The sequence below is a fragment of the Varanus komodoensis genome, unplaced genomic scaffold (assembly GCF_004798865.1).
Source record: "Varanus komodoensis strain SLA01 unplaced genomic scaffold, ASM479886v1 scaffold27, whole genome shotgun sequence".
Lineage (NCBI taxonomy): Eukaryota > Metazoa > Chordata > Lepidosauria > Squamata > Varanidae > Varanus > Varanus komodoensis.
Genome location: NW_025335701.1, coordinates 8,563,870 through 8,591,406, shown reverse-complemented (window position 1 = coordinate 8,591,406; position 27,537 = coordinate 8,563,870). Strand labels below are relative to the sequence as shown.

General features: G+C 48.5%; 1 protein-coding gene across 1 annotated transcript; it reads left to right on the top strand.

The window, feature by feature from the left end:
- Nucleotides 1-1,052: 1,052 nt before the first annotated feature.
- Nucleotides 1,053-27,472, top strand: HSF4 (heat shock transcription factor 4). Its single transcript, XM_044434213.1, has 12 exons — nucleotides 1,053-1,175; nucleotides 7,175-7,283; nucleotides 9,648-9,775; nucleotides 10,013-10,137; nucleotides 10,639-10,714; nucleotides 11,329-11,393; nucleotides 14,693-14,792; nucleotides 16,439-16,563; nucleotides 21,194-21,302; nucleotides 22,150-22,215; nucleotides 22,944-23,041; nucleotides 24,454-27,472. Exons 1-11 carry the CDS (start codon nucleotides 1,053-1,055, stop codon nucleotides 23,007-23,009), a joined length of 1,092 nt encoding a protein of 363 aa, XP_044290148.1. The 3' UTR covers nucleotides 23,010-23,041; nucleotides 24,454-27,472.
- Nucleotides 27,473-27,537: the final 65 nt, after the last annotated feature.

Below are 27,537 nucleotides of genomic sequence, written 5' to 3'. Positions count from 1 at the left end.
GTTACCTGAAGGAGCGCTTACGTCCATATGTGCCCGCCTGCCCCTTGAGATCTGTGGGAGAGGCCCTTCTCCGGGAGCCCTCCGTGAAGGAAATTAGGAGGGTGAGTACCTGGAGGAGGGCTTTCTCTGCGGTGGCGCCCAATCTATGGAATGCGCTCCCCAGAGAGGTCTGCCTGGCGCCATTGTTATTTGTTTTTTGGTGCCAGGCCAAGACCTTTTTATTTCAACGTCATTTTAATTGTTAATATTATTTATTGATTTTACATCTTTGGCCAGGATGTCTCCAATTATATTGTTTTATATTGTTATTATGTTGTTGTTTATTGTTGTGAGCCACCCCGAGGCTTCGGCGAATGGGGCGGCATAGAAGCTTCCTAAATAAATAAATAAATAAAAATAGGCTGGCTTTCCAGGCACGCTTGGATGGCAACCCCCAGAATTCCCAGTCAGCGGCCCTGCTGGAGGGGAATTCTGGGAGCCGTGCTCCAGATGCATCTGAAGGCCTCCAGGTTGGGGAAGCCCGGCCAGAATTCTTCACTCTGCGCCCCTCCTGCTTCAAGCCCCGCTGCTGGGGTTGCGAGGCCGCCCTCAGCCGGAGGAGTGACCCGGCGGGTGACTCAGTGGGGCTTGGCCTGGGTGTGCTGCTCTCCTCCGCCCCCGGGCTGCCCGCACGGAAGATGAGTCGGCCGATGGCACCCTTGGCCCTTTGGAGTGGATTGCTGACCTCCTAGCTCTCTGTGTTTGTCCAAGCAAGTGTATTCTCTTTGCATAATGCGGCATCTTTATTCAGAGCATTGTGCGAGCGAGCATGGGGCGCTTTCATGCCGTGCATTGTTCCTGCGGTTGGGCATGCCTGGGCATTGTGTGGGGCTTGGGCGGGAGCCAGCAGCACTGCTGATGTGACTCGTTGGGGGAGCGGGAGGGCCTTTTCCCAGCATTGCCCGGACCAGTAAATGGCCCTTCCTCCCTCTGACACATGCAGAGAGAGAAGGGAGGGCAGCGGTGGCCAAGCAAAGGCATGGCAGGGCTGTAACTGGAGGGCTGCAGAAGCCATGCAGGAGTCCCCGGGGTCCCTGGCGATGGAGGGCTACGCCAGCACGGTCCCGGCCTTTCTCACCAAGCTCTGGACACTGGTCGAAGACCCCGAGACCAACCATCTTATCTGCTGGAGCGTTGTGAGTAGCGTCAGCGCCGGGGACGGCTGCTCTGATGGAAGGATGGCGAGGTTAACTCGAGGGGGTTGTATGTTGTCGTGGCCACTCTCAAAGTGACTTGCTATGGGGGTCATGTGTTTGTCCTGTCAGGGAGACCGTTAAGCCTTCGTTCCTACCTTCTCGCTGCCTTCTCTCCGTCTCTCCTTTTCTCCATCCTTCTTTCCTTGCTTCCTTCCTCCCTCCCACACTTATATGCCACTTCGTTTATGGCTTATGAGTACTGTTCCACAGATGGTGCTGGCAAGTCCAATTGCGTGTGGTGGTGGCCAGACCAACCGGGGCAAGTTACCCGAAAGGGATTTTCTCCTGCACTTCGGAAGGAAGCTCCGGGTGGGACAAGGGTTTGACGGTGACAAAGTGCCCCGGAAGGTGGGGAGCTCTTGGTTAGGTTTTCTCAGCAGAGGTGGGATGACTGAGAATCTCCCCTCCATTCAGTCTTGAGGAGCCTTTACCCACATTCGGAGAGCTGTCCCTAATGGGCACAAAAAGAGCTTGATAGTTTGACAATCTGGAGGCAGTGTGATGTAGTGGTTAAAGCCCTGGACCGGGAATTACGTGAACTGGGTTCTAGTCCCCACTCAGCCTTGAAGCTCACTGGGTAACTTTGGTCCGGTCACTGGCTTTCGCTCCATCCTACCTCGCAGGGGGGTGGTTTGGGGGAGAAAATGGAACGGAAGTTTATGTGACCTCCCTTGGGTTTCTTGCAAGGAAGAAAAATGGTGGGATATAATTCATCAAGAATACATGTGGGAGAAGCCACAACCAAAGATCTGTTCGTCCAGGCTTGGAGCGTTGCCCTTTCAAGCTTGGATCTGAGTCTCTGCGTCCGGTCCTGTTAGTGCCCCACTTGCTCGAACAGCCACATGACATTCAAGCCCATCACGGACCGCTCTGTGCCGGCGCTGCTGGAGCAGGTGGGTGGGCAGTTCTGCATGTGTAAGAACCCAGGAAGATCCGCAAGGCACTTCACGTCAGGAAGAATTTAGTATGATTAAAGTAATGGAGAAATCTGAAAGATTCTCCCCTCCGTGTGCATGGCCAGCCATAACAGATGCCGTGTTGGTGATTTCTCCGCGGGGGACGGTCTCCGGGCCCTTCCAGCCCCCGTTATTCTAGGGGAAGCTTGCAGTGCAAGGTTGAGTAGCGCCAGGAGAGGGAGGTTTATGCGGGACCGCTGGTGAAGAGGGCCGTGCTAAGTCCGTCCTAGTAACTACAGGGAGTTCTTAGATCGGGGAGCACCTCTTTGCCTACAGGGGATCCCACTTCTGTGAGTGCAGTGATACCCAGCCCGTTTTTCCTCTTGCAAGAAAGCAGAAGAGGTTGGTCTTGGCAGCCCTGTGAGGCTGGTGAGGCTGAAGGTGAGTGACTGGCCCAAAGTCGCCCGGTGAGCCAAGTGGGGACTAAAACCCAAGTCCTGGGCCATGCTTGAGTCTCAGCACTGCCTAGTTTCAGAATGCGTATGTGCAGAATTGCAACTTCATTCTCCCAAACAACGGTTTCCGCAGCCCTTTGACCCATGCAAGGCATTTCAAGGGAAGCTTTTCATGGCTTCACGGGAGAAGGAAATGGACTCCCCCATCCACACCCTCACCAGGCGCATGATACGGAGTGGTAGATATTTCTCTGTATGCCCCGGCATCGTAAGCTTTCCGTTCCTTGCATATCCTTTCACACAGCCTCTGAAGTGCTTCTCGGTGACTTTAAAAAAATAATATTAAAAAACCTACATTAAGCAGTTAAAAAAACAGGTGCAATTGGGTGTGGCTAGATGTACCTGATAGCTTACCAACCACAGTACCTGTATTAGTACAGGTAAATCTGTGCATGGGTAATAAAAATTGCTGGCCACACTATACGAGCATGTTCCCTGCATAAGTGCGCAGCAGAGGACTGGCATGTAAAAGCATCGATGTCTCCCCTTGTTCACCTGCACCTTGGTGCAGCCGTTCTTCCTCAATGTTTTTATACTGTGGTGCATTTTAGATTGTGCTTTAATGGACTGTTGTAACTGCCCAGAGAGCCTCAGCTACTGGGCAGTAGAGAAATCAAGTAAGTAAAAATAAAATAAGCATGCTGTGGGCATCAGAAGAGTATACTTTTTGGGTTTGATGCTAGAAGCAATAGTCAATGTGCTGCCATCATTTTTAGCCAGCTTCTGGGGGTTTTTTTTATTCCACAGCCCCTTTCAAGACTGTAGTCTCCACAAGGCTTGCAATAGAAAATCTGCATTTAAAAATGAGCCAGTTAAACAAGTCAAATTTTTAAAAAACTTAAATAACCAACAGGTCTAATAGAAACCGAATAGAATAAATGACATTTTAAATGCTTAAAAGCATGAAAAGCTGTACTTCAAGATAGAATTCCGCACGGGTCCCACGGAGACAGCCTTTTATTGAACGACAGCGAAGCTTGCAGATGCTAATGGGTCACACCTCAGTGCAGGAGCACCTGGCCTCAGGTAGACTGAGGAGGGTTCTGGCAGGAGCTGTTTCCCTGTCAGTAGAGAACGAGATGGGCCCACGCTCTTTGTGCAAGCAGCTTCCTTTGCCACGGGTGACCTTCCTCACCCAGATTCTGGCACAGCCAAACAGCTCTTACGGCTTCCTTTTCTACCACGGAGCAAATGGCATTTGGGGACAACAAGTGCCATTGTCATAGTTCGTAGTTCCCACGTTTTGGGCTCTCAGCCATCTTTCCCAGATTCCCAAGCCAAGGGGCAAAATACCAGACTAAGAAGTGAGAAGCCAGAATGGCAGGCTTGCTTCCCACATTCCTTCTCCCTAAAGTTTTAAACTACTTAGTTTTCAGGGTACGCTTCCAATTTTGGTTTCTTTCTGTAGGAGAGAGTATGGCTCCCAGTGGAGTAATAGGAAGTACATGCTGGAAAAATGAAGTAGGAATACTATACCAGAGCTTAGTTGGGGGGACAATCTCTGAACTTCTTGTTGTGGGAATGATATTTTTCACCCTCTGCTTCTCAAGATCTGAACCTGAGAAGATCCACAGTTGCATCTGTAACCATTTTCAGTACCTGTAAAAAGTTGGGTGTGTGTATGCACATAAATTTGGAGGCCCTGGTGGGTTTTTTCAAAACTGCAATATTCCCTGTATTGTACAAACACGGATTCTCATCACAATTCAGCCATCTGTTGCAGAAACATGCAAAGAGCAAGCAAGAAGCGTGGCTCAGTGTGTCACGGAGGTGAACCACTGCGTGTGTTTGCCTTAATCGGCAGTTCCACGCCAGGCTTTTGGGCCTGGGACGCTGGTTGCCTGCCATGTGGCTCACTACGATTCGCGCCTTGTTCCCCTTAAGCGGCTCTTCTGCTCAGCAGTGAGCTGCCATTTTCCGAAGCCCCGGGGAACCACACGCCAAGGGCCGCTGCCAAAACTGCCCTTAGCTGTTGTTGAGGCTTGCCCCTTCTTCTGCTGGTGATTCACCCGGTTTGCCCGTATTCCACGCTGGGTTTTTTGCACCATCAGCTTCGGCTTACGTTGGCTTCACCGCTTCCCAAGTGGCCCAAGCTTTCTTTCCCAACCGAAAGCTGCCCTCCTTATTCGCCAAGGTTTCGTAGGCAGCCCTTGCTGTATGTCAGGTCTTCCTGTCATGGCATATCAGTTCTCCCCAACCTGACGTTCTTCTGATGCAGAATTACATTTCCCAGAACCCCTTGGGCATTTATGCCAACTGAGGGATTCTGGGGCTGTAATAGTCCGACACACCTGCAGAGTGTCAGGCTTGGCAGTTGTCTTGTGGCATAAACAGACCTTCCTCAACCAAACAGAGTCCTGCCTGTGTGGAGCAATCCGTTTTGACCATAAGCTCTTGAAAACAAGCCGCAGAAGGAAAGTTGGAATAAAAGCCACACAAATATTGTCTGACGTAGGAGTCATGATACAAAGTCAGTAACTCAGAAGGCCTTGTAGGGGTCAAGGCAAAGGTTTAACCCAGACATGAACCCGGCCAAATATTTTGTGGGGCAAAAGTTTAACAGCCGGAAGAGATGGGTCCCTCGCAGAGAGAGGACTGCCCTGCTTCTGAAGGTATCCAATGCAACACCCAACAAGAGAAAATGCATTACCAAAAAGGAAGACACCAATTTCCATGTGCAAGTTTAGAAAAGGCAATACTAAAGTAGCAATACGTTATATCCCACCACCGCAGAAAACGGCCAAGGTGTCTTGAATGTGGTCATTCATGTTCCTGCAAGCCACACTTGAACCTGCCCAATCAAGGACACCTTCAAAGAGAGGGTTTTCCCTTGTCACTTCCACAGCAGAGGACTGTATTCTGTAAAGCAAGACTCCTGGCTTTACCGCTTCATCTCGCTGGGAAGAGTGGCTGGCCCTTGAGAGAGAATGGCCCAGAAACACCAAATGCACTTTCTGGTTGGGGTGTCCTTTGGAAGAGTGAGGGAGCCAGTTACTTGTGGAACAGTGAGTAGGAGCTACTGCCCAAGATGACACACTTCCCAGCTCTCGCATGCTCTGGGCCAGTTCACACAACCAAACAAGCAAGCATGGCTAAAATAGGCCAGTGTGGCTTGTTTTAATTCCTGCCTTGTGCCCGGTACTTTGTACCCAATTGCCTGCATGGCATGGCTTGTCACATCGATCAAATCTGAGCCACACGGCTTGTTGGGAGGTGGAACAGCTCCCAGATAACCCTACCACAGCCCCCGGGTTCCTTGTGGGTTGTTTCCTTGTCACCCACCTTCAGATAATGCGCCAGACACTTTGGCCCATGCCAGGGGTTCAGGCAGGCCACCGACTTATTTTGACCATGCAGACTGGCTCTCTGACTCCAAAAAGGGTTTCGGATTTGGGTTCCTACTCTAGCCTTCAGCACTCAACAAACCGACTGCTCAGCACGAGTTGTAAGGAGCCGCAAATGTTCTCCAGTGTGTTCACGTCTAGAATTACTAAGTGAAGCTCGCTGTAGTGGCCAGGTTCACACGATCAGCAGGAAAATTGCTGCAGTGAGCAGGGTGTGTGGCATGCAGCTTGCATAGTGGCTCGCACAGCTTCCTGTTCTGTGAGCCTGGCATGGGGAACAGCCTTTCGAATCGCCCCAGAGTCCTGCAGGCAAGCCATGCGTTCTGGGAGGGCTTCACGGCCGTCCACTTGGGCTCGGCCACTGCGAGAAGCAAGTTGCGCAGAGTGCCTGGCTCACCTGAGAAGCCACGGTGGCTTCCTTTCCAACTGTTCATCTGAACTTGGTCCATGGTTGGACCCAGGACTATGGCTAACTTTAACTGTGGTTTCAAAAAGTCTGCCTCAGAAATGATGGCTTGAAGTTGGCTTGTTTGTAGTTAATGCTAACCACAGTTTGTCTGTCTGGTTAATGCAATAAACCATGGTTATGCAAAAGTGGAAGCTTCAGAGCTGCCCTTCCTGTCCATGCAGGAGGATGGGGGAATGTGTGAATCTGATGGCTTAGGACAATATGTAGGTACTGTCCATTTCCAAGCTCCTGAAATCCAAGCAACTGCTTTTCACTTTTAAATAGGAAGCTTTATTTTGGATCTGCAGGTCAGGGTTCTTGGTGGGAGAAACAAGTGTTTTAAGACCACCAAGATCCAGCGAAATCTACATTTTTTCCAGGCAAACTGGCTACAAACAAAAATAATTTTATAACTATTTACTACTTGCTAACTAAAAGACTTTAAAATGGACCCTTTAAAAAAAGCCGCATCTTGTTCCAACTCTCAATTTTTATTTTAAAATGAATTTTGCCTGATCTTGGGTGATTAACTGTACCCGGTAATATTAAAACTGTGTATGTCTTGATTTTTCAGGTATTGCAGTCTGAAATAGAAGCCTGCATGCAGTTTCGGAATGTAGAAAGTCTGAGCCGAAGCTTGTTTATATTTATTTTTCCGCTTCACATTTTGGCAGTTTAGCTGCAGAAGTGTATAATAGCGGAAGGACCCTAATCCTGCCTGTTTCCTTTCCCTTAGAATGGCACCAGCTTCCATGTTTTTGATCAGGGCCGATTTGCAAAGGAAGTGCTTCCCAAGTATTTCAAACACAACAACATGGCCAGTTTTGTCCGGCAGCTGAATATGTGTAAGTAACTCTCCAAACAGAGGGATCTGGGATTCTACTAGAAGACGTGGGATTACAGCTCCCAATATCTTTGCCCATTATGTTGGCTGGGACTGATGGGAGTTGGAGTCCAGCAATAGCTGGCGGCATCACAAACTCCTATTTTCTGGCATTGTGAATGTGAATCAGCACACAATGATGTGTGAATGTCATTGTGCACACAGTAGAAAAGCTGCAGGTGTCTTTGTGTTCAGAAAAATGAGGCCTCGTTGCTGCTTGATTTTGTGGTGGCTCCTAATTGGAACCTGGGGAGAAACGTATTAGCTGGCAGAAGAGCTTTGCATCCATTCTGCAGAGTCAGCAAAATATCCTGCTAGCTTCCAGCCCCTTGTGGGTTCCAAATGGAAGGCTCCTGATGCCCACAAGCAAAAGTTATTCTGTCTGCGAAGTAAATGAATCAGAATAAAAATACCCAGAATACGTCTAGTATGCATCTATGGCGCATCGCATGGGTCATACAGTTTATGCATGTTTACATGCAGTATGTGTTCTGCTTTGGTAGAATTGAACAATTTGCAAATTTCAATGCTATCAAATTAACAGATTTTCCCAGTTCACCTTTCAAATATCAAAAGTGACGTTCTTGGACCGTTGTTGCATGTTAGGTGTAGATGGCTTGGGTTCACGTACTCCGCCTTGCTTGTCTGGTGTGGCCAGGACTGGAGAGGAGTGGATGCTTCTCTTCCATGTTCATTTCACCAAAGTGCTGCATTACATCTGAAGGCTGAGCTGTGATCAATCTTGATTATAATTTATTGAAACAAGCCAGCTTCATAAACCTCAGTTTGAAGTTGGCTTGTTTCAATAAACCATAGCTAAGCCTAACCACAGTATGTCCAAATTTAGACATTACACAAAAGGGTGATTATGTCGTTAAAAACTAGCAAAAGTCTTTAATCCCTTCCTCGCAGCTGCAGCAAGCAGAAGTGCCTCATTCCTGTAATACTAATCCATGGTTTAGTGTTGTTTGCACCTCACCATTATGTATGAAATGTTACCTAATGCTGAATACTGCTGCCTATTATCTGTCAGAGGTTCTCAGATAACAGTGTCACTTATCAAATGCCGTCTAATATTAAATACAATTGCATGTTAGCATCGAATTTTGTCAGCTGCGATAGAATGGTGGTTTTTCTCGGTTATCCCCGCATTCATGCGTGCCCGTGCCTCCCTGAAAGTTCAGCGGGGGGCTCCCACGAGAAGAACCAGTGAAAGGTGTCTTGGTGCACCTGATTCCCCTTGAGCAATTGCAGCTGTGCAGGAGTGCCTGGATCGCTCTGCGGAGCAGTCTCCACCCACAGCAGCCCAGCTGTGAGGCTGGTGGCGCGTTGCATGGACGGATGGCGTATTCCTCAACCTTGGCCTTCTTCAGACTGGTTCCCTCCAGGTGTGTCAGGTGGCAACTCCCATCATCCCCACCCAACAGGGCAGGGCATAGCAAATATTTGAACAGACTGGAACTTTCCTTGACTGTCTGGAGCAGATTTGTGGGGGGCGGGGAGCTTCAGGCAGGATAGGGAATCCGTTGTGCTGGCAGAGAGACGCTGTCGGACACGATCTGTTGTCGGGAGTATCTGCCACATCGAAGAGTGCAGAAGAAAGTTGAGAGAAGCGCTGTGCTTCATCTCCAGGTTTCACGTCTCTTCAATCTCTGAAGCAACTGATGGCCAGTTCAAACAACCAGCAGAACTGATCTGTAAATTTTTGCCTGGACTCTTCCTTTCCCCAAACTAAAGAGCCTGAAGTGTGGTATAGTCCTGAACAAAATCCACATCTCAATTCTGATGAACTAGCTGCTGTCGCTAAAGAGAATGTTGTCTCGGTGAAGCCTTTGGCTACTCTGGCAGGGAGGCTGCTTTCACCCAGACCGTGGTCTTTACCAAAGTGGGGGCTCCATCAGGTGTTTCCCCCTCTTCCCATGGCTGCCTCACATGGTGTGCAGAAGCCCTTTCCTAGATTGCTGCGGTGTGTCCACTCAGGGGATTCGCAGCCGCTCAAATCTTGCTGCATATATTGAGGCGGTTCAAGGGGTTTGCATCGGCGCTGGCCTCAGGGTTTGGGTGGCCCACAGTCAAGGCGCCCTTCGAGGACCCCTGTATCTGAAAGAGGCAGAGGGTCTAGCCTGGGAGCGCTTTTAGTTTTCCTTTGCCTACCTTGGAGGCTCCAAGGAAAGCAGGAAAAGTGATGCTGGAGAGGTGGATCCAAAGGCTGGTTTGGTGCCTCTTCTATGTGCCCTCCAGAGCTTGCCCTGTTTGCAAAGAAGCCTTTCACATGCTCAGGTGCTCCCAGTCCTTTACACTTCCCCGATTCTGTCTCTACCTTTAGACGGCTTTAGGAAAGTGGTGAATATTGAGCAGGGGGGGCTGGTGAAGCCCGAGCGAGACGACACGGAGTTCCAGCACCTGTATTTCCTCCAAGGCCACGAACACCTCTTGGAGCACATCAAAAGGAAGGTAAGATGTGTGAGGGACTGAACGTATGGGCTGTGGGGGGTCCACTTAGAAGGAACACACACGCACACAACCGCCCTTGCACTGCTGGATTTTTAGTTCCTCCACTCATCTTGGAGAGCAGCTGCTAGTTCAGTCTCAGAAGACCTTCCCACTGGGACCCCCTTATGAACGCAGGGGATTGAAAGGGCCATGGCATGTGTCTCCCGTCCTTTCAGTGCCTTTCTCTTGCTTCTGCAGGTATCGGTTGTGAAAAATGAAGAAACCAAGATGCGCCAGGAAGACCTTAGCAGGTTGCTGTATGAGATCCAGGTCCTCCGGAGCCAGCAGGAGACGATGGAATGTCAAATGCAGGACATGAAGCAGTGAGTGTGACCAGCCAGAGGGGCGATGCTCTGGGCTTGTCCTCATAGCTTTCAAATGGTTGTAGGCTCTCGGCTGTGTGGGCGATGGCACATGGGAGTCCAAGATGCCTTCCTGTTTTATCATGTGTTAAGACGTAGTGGCAGTTCAAGGAAAAATATTCAAATGGAATAGGAGGAAGACAGGCAAAGATGCTTTGTGCAGAAGCTCTGATTAGCCGTACAACCTGATGGGTACATTTTGTGTTGCCAGTGCTTCTTCAGGAACCAAGTGCTATGGAAATATACTCAGAAATATTTTGCGCCTTGCTCAGCGGGACTTCTAGTTTAGTCAGGCTGCAGTGTGTTTCACTGAAGCACGCAAGTGTGCAGTGTGTGTGTGTGTGTGTGTGTGTGTGTGTGTGTGTGTGTGAGAGAGAGAGAGAGAGAGAGAGAGAGAGAGAGAGAGAGAGAGAGAGAGAAGGAAAGTGGGGGGATGTGTCAACGTTTCTTCATTCCTTTCAGGCAGAACGAAGTTTTGTGGCGGGAAGTTGTGTGTCTCCGGCAGAATCATTCACAACACCAAAAGGTGATCAACAAGGTAAGGTGTGATTATTAGTGCAAAAGCAACAAGGTAGAAAATGTGATGATCCAAGAGAAGTTGTTAGTCGTGTCAGTTTTAAGAATGTTGTATGGAAGGTGTTTGTAAGATGAAGGAACATTCTGGGCTGGGGACCCAACTGAGCACTCCTTGAAGCCGTGTCTCCCAGAGTTTCAGCTCCCCCACAAACCCACAGGTTGTAAAGTTTGTCTGGGATAAACTTTTGCTTGTGCTACAGTGCAAAATAACCCAATGCCTGCTCAGACACATTGTGTGTGTTCCTATGAGAGAGAGAGAGAGCGAAGGCACAGGCTTTTGGTGTGAGACCGGCTTCCTTTTCAGAAAGATGCAGCCATCCTCTCCTTCCGTGGCTGCTGAGGAAGGGCTGGCTCAGAGCTGCAGTGTCTGGTTCCGTCCAGAAGGTGCCAGTTCAGACCCGGCTGCTCCAAGTACGGCCGGAGCAGTTTCTGCCTGCACCCTCGCTGGGCCAGCGCTTCCCAAGTCGGCCCGCGCTTGCTTTGCTTGGGGCAAAGCGAGAGTGCCTTGCATGAATGGAGCGGGTGCTGAACCCCTGAGCCCAGTGACAAACACCAGACCTTGCTTTTCCCCGGCAGCTGATTCAGTTTCTTTTCGGCCAGCTCCAATCAAGCCCCAGCGTTGCGGGAATAAAGAGGAAACTGTGAGTACCCCCGTGCGGCCCGGGCGGCAAGGAGCGTGTGGCGTTCGCCCGAGCTCCATGCCAAGTGGCGTGCTGGGTCACCAGACCAGGGCGCCATGGCGACGGCAAAACGAACTGATGAGTCAGAGCTGCTGACGGGGCCATTCAGCGCCCTTGGCGAAGCACCGTGTCAGCTCGCCGGGCCCTTTGTTGTGGGAGTGTGCAGGGCCTGACAGGAGAGGTCAGGAGAGAACGGGGTGTGGAGGCAGGCGGCCCCAGGCAGACCACGGAGGGCTCTTCGAGCACGTGGGGCTAAAGGGGCGTGGGGCGCGCTGGAGTCGGGAGCGGCCCCGGCAAGCCGCTGGATCACGCGTGGGCTTGTCAAGTGACGGCAGGACGATGCTCAGGGCATCCTGTGCTGGGGGCGGAGGGGCGCAAGAGATGCAGCCCGGCTGCTGTGTCAGCAGGCGAAGAGCAAGTCTTGGCTGGCTGGAAGACAAGTCCCTGGAGCCCAGTATTCGCGGTCTAGGAAAGGGCCACCGGGTGCTCCCGGGACAACTGCAAGCAGGAGGCACTGGGAGCCTCTGGCCGCCCCCTTTGACTTGATCCACTGCCAAGCGAGGCCCTGGAGGGAAAGGATCACGTGCAGCATAAGAGGAATGGTCTCCTCTTCTATTCATCGATGTCCCACCTTTCCCCTTCAGAGGCCCTTACGGAACGGGTTATGTAATCGAGTGCACCTGTTCTTAGCCTCACAACGGCCTCTTGAGGCAGGCTAGGCTGAGAGGGAGGGAGTGGCTGTCCTGTGAGCTTTCTGGCGGAGAGGGGACTAGGAGTCCAAGTCCAGCAGACTAACCATTACACCACACTGCCTCTCTGGACAATCCTAAGCAGAATTTCTCTCAGATGCCCTGAACGCGGAAGGGTTGCCCCAGCTTGTGCTTTCGACAGCGTCTGGGCTTTGCTGCAGTTTCCTCTTGGCCTTGTCAGGATTGATTGATTGATTGATTGATTTATATCCTGCCTTTTTCCTGCAAAGGGCTCAAGGCAGCTTACATCATCTCTCCTCCTCCATCTTATCCCCACAACAACAACCCTGTGAGGTAGGCTGGGCTGAGAGTCTGTGACTGGCCCAAAGCCACCCAGTGGGCTCCATGGCCGATCAGGGACCAGAACCCGGATCGTCTGAGTCCCAGTCCCGCGCTCTTCACCACGACGCCACACTGGCTCTCACCGCTGACGGCCACCGCTGGATTTTGCAGCCCTTTTGCTTAGGAGCTCTTTTGTGGACACAGCTTTGGTCTGCACTGCTCCCAAAGGAGCATCGATAGCGGAATCATCACAGCTCAGTCGCATGGGATGGCATGTCCACATGACGTAACTCCATGTCTGATCCTATTGCGTTCCCCACCGGAGAAAGTCTGGCTTCATTTGGGAAGGACAGAAGAGTAATCGAGGGGCAGATGTTCTTGACAAAGCCCTGCCATCATTTTAAAAGCCCTTTTTAGTTTATTTTTATCTTAACCTTTGCAAGAGGTACTCCTTATTTTCACACATTGTGCAGCTAAGCAATAGGTTTTGCTATTGTAAGACGTAGGGATGGCTACCAGTTTGGATGACTTTGGATGGAGGATTGGACTGCTTCAGGGGGGAGAGGGCCACCAACTATTACTAGTCCTTACGGTCGTACCCCACATCCTGCACGAGGGTGGTGTGTTAATGTACACTGGTTGCCAGGGAACGTGGGTCAGAGGCGTTCACATGCTCTAGTGAGCTGTCCACAGCAGCTGGTGGCCGCTGTGTGAGCAGAACAGGGGGGATCCTTGCTTTGATCCACTGTCTTACGGCCTTGCATGAGCATTTCTCTAAAGTAAATCTTTCAAGTAGCAAATATCCACTAATGGTGCATTAAAACAATATAATTCAATTACACAGTCCATATTTATAAAATAGGGGTGGAGAAACCCTTTCCAGTCACTGCTGGTTTAACAAGATCGCTTCCTACATATACGTACGCAGTGTGGCCAAAGGTAGGTACACAGTGCTGGCTGGGTCATTTCTCTGACACAAATTCTGGTTAGCACCTATGTCAGCAAATCCGTGCGCAATGAACTCCGTCAATTTGTCCATTGTCCGTGGTCCTCCTTGACCCATTCAGTGTACGGTAAACCTGTTTTTGGCCGATCCTCTGTGTGTGTCTGTGGGTGTATGTGACTTAGCATTATAGTGCTACCTTCCTATAATGCGCCTTTCAAGTAAAGGTATTAGAGAAACACCTGGGTGTAATATATACTTGTAATAATTTTAATTATTCTTTTAAAAATCTCTTCTAAGTTATTGTATGCAGGCTGAATACATCCAACTTGTTTGTTTTTAATTTCGTTTATTGTGCGGGACTGTGAATTGCACAGTGACGTTTGTGCAGGCCGGTTTGGAAGAATGTGTCCCGTCAGCCTTCCCCAATCACAGGGCCGTGCTGGCTGAAGAATGATGGGGTCGTATTCCAGATTATCTGGGGACAGCCTGGCAGTCCTCCATATAACACCCTAACAGAGAGTGAAGCAAGAGAGCTGCACCTGCTTGGTTTGCACCTGCCAGGTTTGCTCAGCTCAGTGGAGCCAGGATCCTGGGCTGGGACGAACACGCAGGTGTGCTTTGCAGTGTGTGTGGGGTGGGGAGCGGTGAGGTCAACCGCCTGATTTCATAGTGTGAGTGAATGAATTGCCCAGTTCCAGCCCAGACTTGGGAGTCTTTATTTAAAAAGAGAGAACAAGATGCATCTTCACGTCAATTTCCTGTTTTTAACTCAAGAGTTAAATTAGGAGCAGTGAAATAGATCAAGGATTGACTGCTGTCTCTGGGGAGCTTTCATGAAACTCTTCTGACCTCAAACAGCTTGACAATAATGGAGATTTTTTCCCTGTCCTAAATTATCCTCCTAAAATAAAGACCGCATGTTGAGGAAGCAAGTAAGCTTGTGTCCAAGTTCCCGTTTCAGACAATTTCTGGGCTTGGCGTATGCTCAGAGGCACACTCATTTCACAGTTCTGGGCCTGCCCTTCAGAGTCACTGTTTTTTAACCTGCCTACAGCTGGTGGACTTCAGGCTCCAGCAAAAGCAAATGAGATACCCAAGCACACAGTCTTAGATGAGAGTAGTAATGCTGTTATCTACTTTCAAGGCTTCTTGTAATGAGCGCTAAATTCTGGGAACTGTTCTCCCTGCCACTTCCTGGTTTCCTGTCCCAGAGATGCTGCTGCTTTTGTGACTCTGCGGCCAAAAGGTTGTGCTGAGATGTTCTGCTCTCCTCCCTTTCACAGACCTCTTCTGTTGGATGATCGGAACGCCACTCCACAAATGGCCAAGTTCAGGAGGCCCTTATCTCTGGATCCCCTTCATGATTCCTATTTCATCGAGTCTGTGAGTTCGAATTTTTGTCTTCTGGCTGGCTCTGGATAGCTGTGTACACACATTTCCGTCTGGTTCACAGCCTGCTTGAAAATGCCCCATTCACAACCCCGAGCTCAAGTGCATGTTCCCAGGAAAGGTGTGCAAAGCCCTGGATTTGGATTTGGGCTTGTAAGTGCACATTTCTAAAACCATCCTTTTCAAATATGCCCTTCAGAAAATGTGTTTGCGTAGCTAAAATGGATTTGGGGGTGGCAACTGCACAAATATGTCCTTTAAGGTACTCATTTTAAAACGTCCACAATCTCACACTTCGGTGAATGGGGGGGGGTGCACACGTCTGAAAAATATGCACAGAAATGCATACCCTTCTGTTCAAAATGTGCACATTCCCCTCACAAACAAATGAACAACCAAACAGCTCTCACAGGAGAACGCAAATGAGCCAAGCTGAGTTCTGAATTAAAATTCAGAGAATCATAGTATGGATAATTTCCTTTAGGGTTGCAACGTTTATTAGACTGAAAATATTTTTGTCAGTATAAAAATTTCTTACAATTAGGACTGGAAGATTTAGGGCGCAATGTTACACTTGACTAGACCAAACAAAAAACAAAAAAACGGCCGATAACATGGCTGGCTGGGCTATTCTGAAGTCATTAGCCTTTTTTTCTGTCTAAATAAGAATAGATTGGCTCTTTGGTAAGGTAAAACACTTTGATTCTTCTAAAACCTGCCACCAATTGTTCTTTAAAACAGGAATTATTTTTAATATATGCCTAAGATTTGGGATTCAGGGGGCGCTGCTTCCAGTCCCCCTTGGAAATGAAAGTCAGCGATTGCCTTTGGTCATTCATTGACTCAGACTAATCTACCTTGCAAGGATGTTGTGAGGAGAAAAATGGCAAGAAGGTGGTTCATGTAAACTGCCTTGGATTCCCTGAAGGAAAACAGGCATAAATAGAACGTATGCATTAAGACAACTCTGCTCTTGGGAACTCGATTTATTTATCAATTGTATTTTTGTACCACCCAATAGCCAAAACTCTGTTGCAGTTTACGGCAATGCGTAAGATGCAGTACAAAATATAGAAAGCCATACAAGCATCAGAGAAGATGAGCATACCAAAATTTAAAACCACATTTCAGATAATGTCGAAAAGCGACAATAGCTTCAACTGGGGTGGCCAAGCCGAGGCTCGGGGGCCGCGTGCGGCTCGCGGCTCATCACCTGTGGGCACCCGCTTGCTGCTCCCAAAGACCTGGCATTCATCACGTGCGGCTTCCTGGTGGGGCAGTCTGGCCACCCTGACCTATACCGATTAAAGCATATTCCCAGGCCTGGGCCGGGCGAAGCTCTTCCCCTGGGCTTAGTCTCCGACTCTGTCCTCGGAGCACCTGTGAGTTTGGTCCCGCCTGAAGTCTGCTGCTTTTCCAAGGCAGCCTCCCCGGCATTCTTCCTCGAGCTGTTGCCTTCCTGAGATGCAGGACTACGCCTCACATCTCCCTTAGTCAACATGGCCACTGCTGGGGATGATGGAAGTTGTGGTCCAGCTCCTCAGGAAGGAGCCTGTTTGTGGAAGGCCAGATAGGTAGATTTAAGGCAGCACCGGTATTAGTGGGAAAAAGGCATTTCTCTTCCCCAACGGTGCCTCCAGCCGTCTGCGGAACCGGCCCTGTGCCTCAGCAGCCCCACCGTCGCCAGAGGCCCCATCATATCGGACGTCACGGAAGCGTTGCAGTCCGGCGCCGTGGTGATGCAGCCTGCTCCCAGCGGAGAAAGGTAAGCACGCGCGGGGCCGGGGGTGCGCGTGATTGCCCAGGGCGAGCAATCAGCCCCACGGGCCGCGGCGTCAGCAACAGCGGCCGCTGCTGCTCATTGCCTCTGATGCAGCGGTGCAGACCCTCTGGTTCCCGGGCCCGGTCCCCCCCCCCCCCCAGGCCCTGGTTGGCTACGCTCCTTGTTCTGCTCCGTGGTTCAGAGACTTGCGAACTGTGGGCTGGCAGTTTGGTTCCGCCCCGTTTACATGGACGTGGCCCCCACAAGCTCTCGTGGCCCCTGAGAGCTTGTGAATCCACCCTGGAGGGGGGACGCTCACCTGTTTCCTTGCCCCCACGTGGTCTGCCCTTCTCAGCAGGGTGGGCTTCCTGATAGTGACAAAGTGTTTGGAACGGGAGGGGGTGGAGCTACAGCGTGGGGGGGAGTTGGAGCGAGGGAAGCTCAAATGGGGAAAAGACAAAGCGCTTTCCAATCCCAGCTCCGTAAGTGGTCTTCATGAGTTTAAAATGGGTTGTCGGGATGGTTTGACACACTTCCTGCTTTGGCTCATGGACTGGAGTCCATGGGAAGTGGATTGCACTGAATGCTTCCTATTTATAAGATACAATTATAGGGTTTCAGGTCTATTGGGCCGGTCAGGACTAATCTTGCCTTAGTGCTGGTCGCGGTGGGCAGGGGCTGCTGAGGATGGATGGGATCTGCTAAGTTGCAAGGGCCTGCCCAATAAATGCACTTGGGAGGGAGGTGGCCCTGTGTCCTCTTTTGCAGGGGGTAGTCCTTGATTTGAGGGCCTCCTCTGTTGGAAGGGCCGGCCAATTTAGAGGGAGAGAACGATATAAGCCGTTCAAAAGGGTGACCTGGCAGGCCACCTGGCCACAGTTTTGCACGCAGTGGTGAAATGTAGTGGATTTCTATTGGAATTATCAGAGCTTTTCCTAAATTTGCATCTCTATTTGCATTTGTGGCCACCATATCTCTGCACCAAGGACCTCTTTGCTTTTTAGGCTTCCTCTCTCTGCCAGATTTTTGTTGCAAGATTTGTAGATGGCTCCACCATCCCAGAAAACTTAATGTGTTATCTTGTGTAACTTTTAAGTCTGAGAAAGACAATTTCTTCTCCTCCTAAGCCATTTGGAAAGCCCATCTTAAGGGCACATACTGAATGCGGGAGAAACATCTGGGGGTTGTTTCTTTGCCCGCTCGTCAGTGCACGCATCCTATTGTGAGAATCACTCTGTTCCTCAAGGAAATAAATTCATGACACAAATTCAAGCAGCACTAAATTTCTGCTGATATAACCTTGTATGCCGTCACGCCCCTTAAGGTCAGCGAGAACCCTTCTTGAAAGTGGTTAAAAAGGACATCTACTCAAAGCGGGGCCTTCCCTGTGGTGGCGCCCAGATTATGGGATGCGCTCCCCAGAGAGGTTTGCCTGGTGCCGGGCTTATACTCTTTTTGGCGCCAGGTCAAAGCCTTTTTTTTACCCATTATTTTAAAAGTTAGTATTTTAATGTACAGTCACTTTTTTTACTTAATTTATCTTTATTCGCTATATGTTATTGCTTATTGTTAGAGATTGTTATAGTGTATTTGATTTTAATGACTGTAAGCCATCCTGAGATGCCATGCAGAAGGGGCGGCATATAAAAGTTTTAAATAAATTCATCATCGCGGCTGCTGGGGCAGGTGTCCCACAGAGCAGGCACACCCTAACGCCAGGAGCATCCTTCCGTTCCCTATCCCGTCCACATAGTCCCTCCCCTTTTCGCTGATTGGCAAGGCTCCTAGGAGGTCGCAGCCTTCTGCATCCGCCTCTATCATACCACACCTTGATATGTTCCCCCACCCTCTCGGGCATCCCCTCTTCATGCTAATAACCCCATTACCTGTGCGAGGTGTGTCCTTCCCATTCTGAAGCGTATTAAGCACCTGCACTACTAGCTGCAAGACTTTTAGGTCATCCTGCCTCAACTCAGTCTTGCCCTGCGACCCCCCCCCCCCCCAATAAACTACTGGAAAGATAAGAAGTAGCAAACTTTCCTTCAAGCCAATTATCTCCACATCCGATTCCTTTCAGAACAGCCAGGCTGCTGAAAAGACCGCTACCTGCTATTTTCTGCAAAAGCCACAATGGACCCTTTCCTGCACTGCGATGGGCAGGCGTGAGCCACTGGGAAGGAGTTGCAGGGAGGCGGGCAGGAAGATGTGACAGACGGCAACCCTGCGGGGGTGGGGGCTTAATACATATAAAAAGGGAAAAGCAGGAAGGAAAGGGCAAACAAAGACCCATTCTGGGGAAGAGCAATTATATTTATAAGCCATCCCGAGACATCAGAGTGGTGGACGGGGTACAAAACCTTTGCATGAATAAATGAATAATAGGTATTTTGAATGCCTTCCTTAAAAGGTTCACCTAGTGCCACTCTTCTGGCACCAGGCGAAGACTCGTCTTTTTAATATTTAGTCCCTTCCATGGATGCTACTCTAACCTGTCTGAGTAAATTAATCTGATTGGAATTTTAAATTTGTGATTTATAGATTTATTGGTTTTAGTGTTTTACAGGTTTGTTGTTAGTTCTTTTAATACTGTGAGCTGCCTAGGGATGCTGCTAGCAAAATAGGTAGCATATAAACACTTAAATAAAGAAAATAAATACATGAGCATACTGTAAGGTGACTCTCCTGGGACTGTATCACTTCAAGAGGCACATGGAGGAAATGCATGCATTGAATATTCATTCTCTGTTTAAAAAAATTACAAAATATCCCCCTTGCATGGGAAACTAATGCACTGGGGGGATGTTTAGGCTAATAGCCTTTTCTCCGAGAGACAAACAGGAAGCATTTCAGAGTTTCCAGTGCTACCTGATGCTGCACCCTTCGCTTTTTCGAAAAGTGGCCCCAGAGATGTTAATTCCGTATGTGGGCAAACTTGGCATTCAATGTAAGAGCCATATCTGAAGGCTCAGAAGGGCCTTTCATCCAAAAAGAGCTTTTATTTATTTGTTTGTTTGTTTAAATGTCTTATACACTGCCGGATTATTATAAAATGTCATGACGGTTTACATAAAAAGCCAAAAAAATGTATATTAAAATGTATTACAACCATAAAATAGTTAAAAACATTGCTACAACTAATTAGAATTGTCTGACATTGAGGAGGGCAGTTTGCTCAGGTCCCCTTTTGTGCTGCTTGGGAAAGTCACGCAGCTGGGAAGCCGGGGTGCCCTGCGTGTGCGACTTAAAAAACGGAGAAAGAAACCTATATGCTGTCTATCAGAGCTTGGGACTGACGGATGTAAGAACTGCGTGCAAGAAATGGACTTGGTCTACCCAAATTTATTTAAAGCAAAATAATTTATGGTCAGATTATGAATGTTCAGTGTTATGTGATGTGGAACAGCTGAAATTTTGCAAGTTAATCATGTTTTGGAACTGGTTGTTTTTTTTTTTAAGAAATTCAGTTGCTTAAGGTTTGAACAAAAGATCTGCAGTGCATTTGATGAAACCTAGAAGGGTTTAGAAAGTATTTAGAAAGGTTTTAAGTATTTAAAGACGATGGTTGGACTGTGAGGAGACTGAAGGAAAACTGACCCACTGCTCACAGTTGTCCAACAAGATTAAGAAGAATTGGATAAAAAAGCTTGGGTTTCATATAAAGTACTGAGCAGCCTTTAACATAAAAAGCAAATTTAAAATTCGAACTCTTGACAATCAGATAAAGAATATCCGTACTAGTGTTGCAAAGCAAGGCAGTTACTTTCGGGCTACTTCCAGGGAGACGCTTGCCAGGTTTTTCCTCTCCTGGTTGCCAAAATAACTCAGCCAGGCCTGCAGTTGTGCAGCTTGAGTTGTGGAAAGGAATGAGGGTGGGTGGGTGAGAGATGACTTGCCCCCGGGGGCATGGAGCAAACCAGCCAAGTGTCTTTGGGCAGCCCTGGCACCCTCGCCAGATATCGGAAGTGTCTTCGGAAGAAAGACGCCTTCTTTTGCGTGGCCCTGAGCGGCTTCTGCAGTCAGCTTTTAGCACGGTACTCCTCCCCCTGCACTTGCCCCTTTTGGGGAGTCTGCACAGTGCCCATTCCCACTCCCACGGCTGCTTGTCTTTCTCCTACAACAGAAACTACAGCTTTTCCAAGGAGGAGCAAGGAGTTGCTTTGCCTTCAGTGCCTCCCCGCCTTGTCCTTTCTCAGATACTTGCTTCCCTGTGGGGTGCAAACTGTGGCACGGCGAGGCAATTTTTGAGCATCAACTTGATGGTCTTAGAAGGGTCCGTTCGACGGCCCCTGCCTTCTACTCCTACAAAACAGCATCTTTGTTCTTGATGTGAGAGGGTATTTGCTGGCCCTGATTAAAAAAAATAATGGTCAGCTAAAATCTGATGGTTTGGATACAAGACGCGAGTAAGTAAGGCTGGGCTCAGAGGTTAGCTCAGCCACGCAGCAGGTTCATGCTGGTCACCGCTCAGCCTGACCCACCTCACCAAGTGGTTGTGAGGACAGAATAGGGGGGACCAAAGCACTGCATAGGTGCCTTGTGCATCTTTCTGTGCAAGCGAGGCCACGCGCACATTCCCTGGACGGACTTGGACCCTGAATCCTCGTTGGCCGCTCTTCCCCTTGTGTTTTCGCAGGGCAGAAATGCCCGATGCTTTGGATGCTGGTGCTGATTTGAATGTTGAAGGCCTTCAGATCCTCCTGAGAAACCAGCAGTACAACCTGGAGGCCGGCAACACTCTGGATGTAAGTGCGTTTAATCTACCTGTGCCCATCTCTGTCCTTATTCGTAAATCTCATGGCAGCTGAGAGCAGGCACCGTTCTTTGGGTCATTCGCTCACAGGCTTTGAGGTCCTGGATTTGTGACGTGGACATTCCAAAAGATACACTTTGAGAATCTCAGGTTTGGTTGGAAGGAAATTGCAAGTCTGTGGATTTTGAGTTCAGCGGGTACTTTGCGTTCAGCCGCAGCGTGCTGGCTGAAATTTGCCAAATAGAAAGAGATGCATCATTCCACGTTCCAGCAGCTAAACCCCTTCTCCCTTTTTGGCACAGAAACTTAGCTAAAGGAATTTGGGAAGGCAAAACCTGGTAGCTGGTTTTAAGATTTCAGGTGGAAGGAAAAAGCTTCCTCGATGCACAAGCAAAGGATGGACCTAATTGCCACGAGGCGTCACCATGTCGCTTGTTGCTGGAAAGCTTGGGGAAATTCGTGGGGCAGTTGATTACTGATGTTCTGTGGAACCTCCATGTTCGCAACCACTCTACCTTTGAATCCCAGTTGCTGAGGAAGGGGCACCTGCAGACGCATTTGGTTGGCTGCTCTGGGAAGCTGTAGCCTTAGGCTAATCCAGCCCTGACTTCCTGTTTACATTCCTCTTTATTTGGTTTTCACTGCCCTAAAAAGCTCCCCGCAGAGGAGATCTGGTAAACTGCTTCTTACCATCAGAATAATGCTGGCCACAATGGCTAGGACCCTCCCTGTAGAAAAAATGAAACTTTGTTTGGTTGCGGATCAAACAAAAACTCTCCTCGGTGATTTGCAAGTTGCTGCTCATTTTCCATGAAGAAGATGTGCCTTGTTTCCGCCAGGTCTTCAACCCTGCTCTAGCAGCCAGCGAGTGGAATTTGAGTGACGTGGAGGCCAGTCTGTCCTCGGTAAGAGACGCCTTGCACGAGGGAAGGAAGTCTGTCTGAGCTTGCGCTCCCGCCGTGCTTAACCGGGAGGAAGTGGCAAGGTTCTTCCAACCAGGGCTCCTTCCACCCTAGCATTTATTTACTGTGTGTCTAATCTGACCCATTCCCATGCCATGCGGTTCTCCAGATGGCTCTGCCCCCTTTTCCCACCCACCCATCATTTGGTGGCCTCCCTGCTTCTGCGGAGCCCCTTCCCCAGCCTAAGAGATTGAAATACCTCCCTGCTCCCAGGTTTATTTATGGTCAGTCATGGGATTGAGCGAAAGCAGGCTGGTGCCTTTGGCTCCACCCTTGGTTTGTTGGTCCCGCCCCTTCACCTGCCAGTCATTGGAAGGTCCCCAAGGCAACCCAGCCCTCGGGCCAAAGGAGGTCCCCCACCAGCCCCTAAAGGCACAGGGCTGAAATCCAGGGGGAGGCCCGCTCCCGTCTCGCCTGGGCCTTGGAGAGGTGGATTTTGCCTCAGCTGCCAGCCTCCACCCGCCTTTGGTCGCAATAACACACAAATCTGTAGTTCGCATCATGGAAGAGTAGCTTTGGAAGGGGCTGGAAGACCATCGAGTCTGACCGACGCAGCATGCCAGCGCAGGGCTTTTGCCGGGGAACCGGCAGTCCTGCCGGGGCTTGTCCAGTGTTCCCAGCCTCGCCTGCATGAGAATTTCTCTCTCTCCTTCTGTGCTTGTGTTTTGTAGTTTGTGTTTTTGCACCAAGATGCAGAAGCTCGCTGTGGGTCTGGTGAGGAATGCAAATCCTTCTGAGTGTTTCCCTCAGTTTAAAGCCTCTTGCCCAGGTAAGGGCTGACGCTGACTTCTCTCCCGCGAAGGAAATAGGGGAAGGTGGAGGCACACTTTCCATGCCAAGGCTGGTTTTGCTGGCACGGGGATTCCAGAAGGGGCCTTTTGTTCCACGGTGTACGGATGCGGTCCCATCCAGCGGCACCCACAGGGCTCCCGGAAAGTGGTGTGGGAGAACAAAGGGAGACTAGCTGGTGGGCAGCATCCCCTTCCTGCAATCAAGCATCCCCATGTGGCGGCGCAGGATGAATCAGAGTTTCTTTTTTCCTGATCATTTTATTTTTATTTTGTTTTATTTGGGTATTTTTACCCCGTCCAATATGTTGCAGGTCTCTGGACAGGTTTCAAGTCAAAATCCAATAAATACACATAAACCCAAATAATACAAAGTAAAATAAAAACAATACAAGATTTTAGGAGAATTATGAGGATCGGGGGACTGGGTGGAGGCCTGGGAAGCAAAGAAAGGACCCCAAGCACTCATGTCTTGGGGATTTTTCAGGGATTGGGTCCCTGTCCAACAGCCAGAGCTCCCTGCGTTGCTTTATTTGGACACCTGCATCCCGTCATTTTGCTCCACACCAGGAGTTTGCATGGCACTCCTCCCGCTCTCCGTTTTACCCTCTTTGGCTGGGAGTCAGTGACGGGCCCGAAGTCGCCCCGGAGCTTTGTGGCTGACTTCCAGCCATTTCCCGAGTCCTGGCCCAGCTGTAACCCATGTACCACATGGGCTCTCAGGTCAGAGCTAATTAAGAAGTTTACCCTTGTGTTGGCTGTGTGTCTATCTTCCGGTTTACTCATTTTATAATTTGGAGAAGGAGTGTCCAGCTCCGCTTTTTCAAGATATCCCTGCACATGTTCTGATGTAATTTATTGCACAGTTCTAAATTTCCAAAGCCATGCATTTATATTCTGAGTTGAAATAAATCAGCAGCTTGAAAGTGTCTGTAAATGCAACTCTGAGGGTTCATTAACTTTTGGGTGTGAAGCAAGAACTCTGACGGATTTCTTTGATTCCTCTTGGTTCAGAGAAAGGCACTTGAAGCAGGATGTTGGATCCAGAACCCCCTGGATTTGTGGTCACAGGACAAGAATTCCATGGAAACCTGAATGAAAAACACTGTGAAGGATCCCTTATAATTATAATGTTGTAACTCTTTAGGGTTTGGCTATTTAAAATCATCAGGAAAAAAGAAACACGCTCCACTGATGTCATTTCATTTCAGTTAGTACATTTGTACTCCACTGACCTGCCTATCAAATAGACCCCTCTCCTATTTTGTGTAGCCAGACTTGTCCTGCTTCTCCAGTGAGGAAGCTGATGATTCACATTTTGCATAAGTCCAGAGATGTTCATGTCTCCAGCTCACGTGCTGGTAGAAACATTCTCCACTTTCTGTATTTCTAGGGAGAGATGTCGTTCTGGAAAGCATCTTGTCGGACACCCAAGTCTTTGGGGGCATCTTCACAAAGGCCCCGAAAGTTCCACTCCTTGTACTCAGTCCAGAACTACAGCTTCATTCTTTTTCCCGTGCGGTCTTAAAAACCACGATCGCATCTTATTAAATCTGACATCTCCACGTGAGAACGAGGAGCGATTTTCTTGCATAGCTTGATGAGACTCTGTGTCTTCTCCTTTCTCCTGTCAGAACATCTGCCCGCCTGGACGTGAGGCTCCAGTCACTCAGCAGCAGATGCACCAATGCACTGTGGGCGCTGTGGGTTTTTCCTCCGTCAGAAGTTTTCACAGCTCACCACCATTCTCACTTCCACTGCTCACCATCTCCTGAGATGAAAGGGGCCAGTTTTCTGGGATTCCTACCAAACTACAAAACCCATATGCCTTTCCCCCCCTCTCTCGCCTGACAATGTGAGGAGACGGCGCAATCAGTGACGAGGCAGAAACCTTCCCATGATTGATTGATTGATTGATTGATTTAAAGTTTTTATATGCCATCCCCTTTCTACGTAGCCTCCGGACGGCTCACAGAATGATGGATCAGGAAGATACATAGCACTGTCCTTTTTCTTTTCCATTATCTTATACCTCCTGTCTCATAATTAAAGCCCCAAAGAATTTGCCTGTGCAACAGATGTTGCATCGTTACAGAAGTACTTTTTCGACCGCTCTCCTAAAACCTGGCACTAGCCAGACCAGCTTGGCAAGTAACAAATTGATCTTGGAGCTGGGCTGACCACATTATTTGACCACATAAAACAATTGTATTAGATCTAAAGTGAATTTGGGCCGGGAAGATAACTCAAATTTTAGTCTTTTTTTGCAAGTATTCTAATTTTTATTTATCAAATCTGACTATTTTAGCATTCCCAGTTATGGGCACTGAATTTTGGTGAGCTTTTTAAAGCTGTAGAAAAGCATAGATTATGGATGTAGCTTTGTATTCACTGAATTTTTAAAAATGTTTCTTGCAAAGCTGAGTTTCAAAGAGCAAAATTGGAAAATGTGAATGTATGTGAAATTTTTGTTTCAGTTCTGATAGGCGCCTGTCTTTGAAGACCCAGGATTTGAGATGACTTTTAAGGGGAGTTATCTTTTAAACTGCAGCATGAGACAAACTTGCAGAAATCCCTGAATCCCCCTCTGCAGATAGAACACGCAACACTGCCCTTCGCTTCTTTGCCAGTAGAAAGATCTACATCATCTGGGCCTGGGCCAGGTTCCCCAAAATATCAAGAGTCTGTCTTGGGAATGCACACGCCGCTTCCACTCTCTTCATCTTATTTGTCTGTAATGCCTGTGAAGAGTTTTCACCAACTAACATGAGTAGCATGTTCACTACAGAAAGTATTATCACAGAGGTTATCTTGAGTGGTTGATTGAGCTGATATGAATGTGGTGGATTCCAGGGTGAGGATGTGTTCAGAGCGGTTTCCCAGGTAGGTTAAGTGCTGCCAAGAAGAGAGGTGTTTATTCCTGGAGAGTCCTTGTTTTGGATTGCCATCAGTGCTCTCTTGCTAATTCCTTTGTGGGTCATTTGGTCCCGTGGGTATGAACGTATTCTCAGCACCATCCCTGATTGGTAATGAAGGATTTGGTGTGGTGTATCAGAAAGGTGAATGTCTGAAAAGATCCTTCTGTCTCGGAAGGACCCATGAACTTTTGTTACCTCAAGGAAAGTGTGTTCCTATAAAATGCCTGTCGAGGAAATGAGGAATAGGAGTTTTTCTAGAATTATTGTAGATTGGTGGATACTACAGGAAAACAGCTACAGCTGTTTAATATCCTGTGGAATGCGATGGATTGCTTGGTTTTAGAGAGAGGTGTCAATATTAAAACTCAGGCTTAGGATCATGGCTTCCCCCTGGTGAATCTTGGGATTGTTAGTTTGGTGAAAGTACTGAGAATTGTCTTGTAGGAGTTCCCTAGCTCCACCCTCCAAGAAAGGGAGGAAATGACTACTAAGCCAGTTCAAGTCAGTAGTGCAAAGGTGCCCACATAAACAGAGAGAGATGGGACCTAAGGGCAGGCTTAACTGGAGATGCAGGCCATCAGTGTCCAGTCCTGAAATGCTGTATTTGTTTCAAGGTTTTGGGCCTAGAACATGGTACCTCTTAAATGTGTTACTCTGAGCATGTGCAAAATGCCTTCATTGCTGAGTAAGAGCACCAGCAGCAAACAGCCCACCCACCCACCTGTATTATGAAGGCATGATTTCTGGCAAATCGTGAGTTTAGAAATTAAGCACAATTTGAATGGTAGTGGTAGTACCTATCTGTGAGTGGGAGAGAGAGCTGTTCCTCTTGCAGCTCTTTATCTGCATCTTGTATAATTATCTGGAACTGTTGCATCTCTCATCTGTTCCTCGAGGCAGATGGCTGAAACTCTTAATAGTAATAAGAATAGTTCTGGCTGCGATCTCTTGCACCAGGGAGTAAGCGCCACTGGGCAAGTGCTCATCAGGGATATTTCACTAGAGAATTATAGGCTTGTTGTTCACTGGATCTGTCAATATTTCCTAAATCTCTTGTAAGTATGAGAAACTACTGATCTATCCATCCATAGTTCTAACAGGGAAGGGGCAGGGCAGTAAAAATGGTGGCAGTAAAGGGTGTACGCAGTTTTCTTGTAGTTGATACACTGACTGCATAGTTATCTGGATTTAAAAAAAACCAGTCTAATATCTTCTACACTTTTTGGATCAGTTAGGCACTGCTTCCAATGAGAGTTTCACAAATTTTCTGTTTATGATATAAAAACTGCCTGTGGTTATGAAAATTATTTACTAGAAGACACACACAGTTTTCTTCGAAAAAGCGGAAATCAAGGGAAAGAGAAAAACTTGTTTCAATGCATTTTTTTGAAAGGCAGTGTGTGATTGTATTTCTTGGCTGTTCTTGGCTGCTTTGATACTTCAAGCTGATACGACCCTACGATTTTGCACTATGTTGTACATTTGTAAAGTTTTGCAAGGTATGCTAATTAAAAGGTTTTCTTTTGTCCTGATTTAGTGCTGCTTCAGCAAGCCCTCGT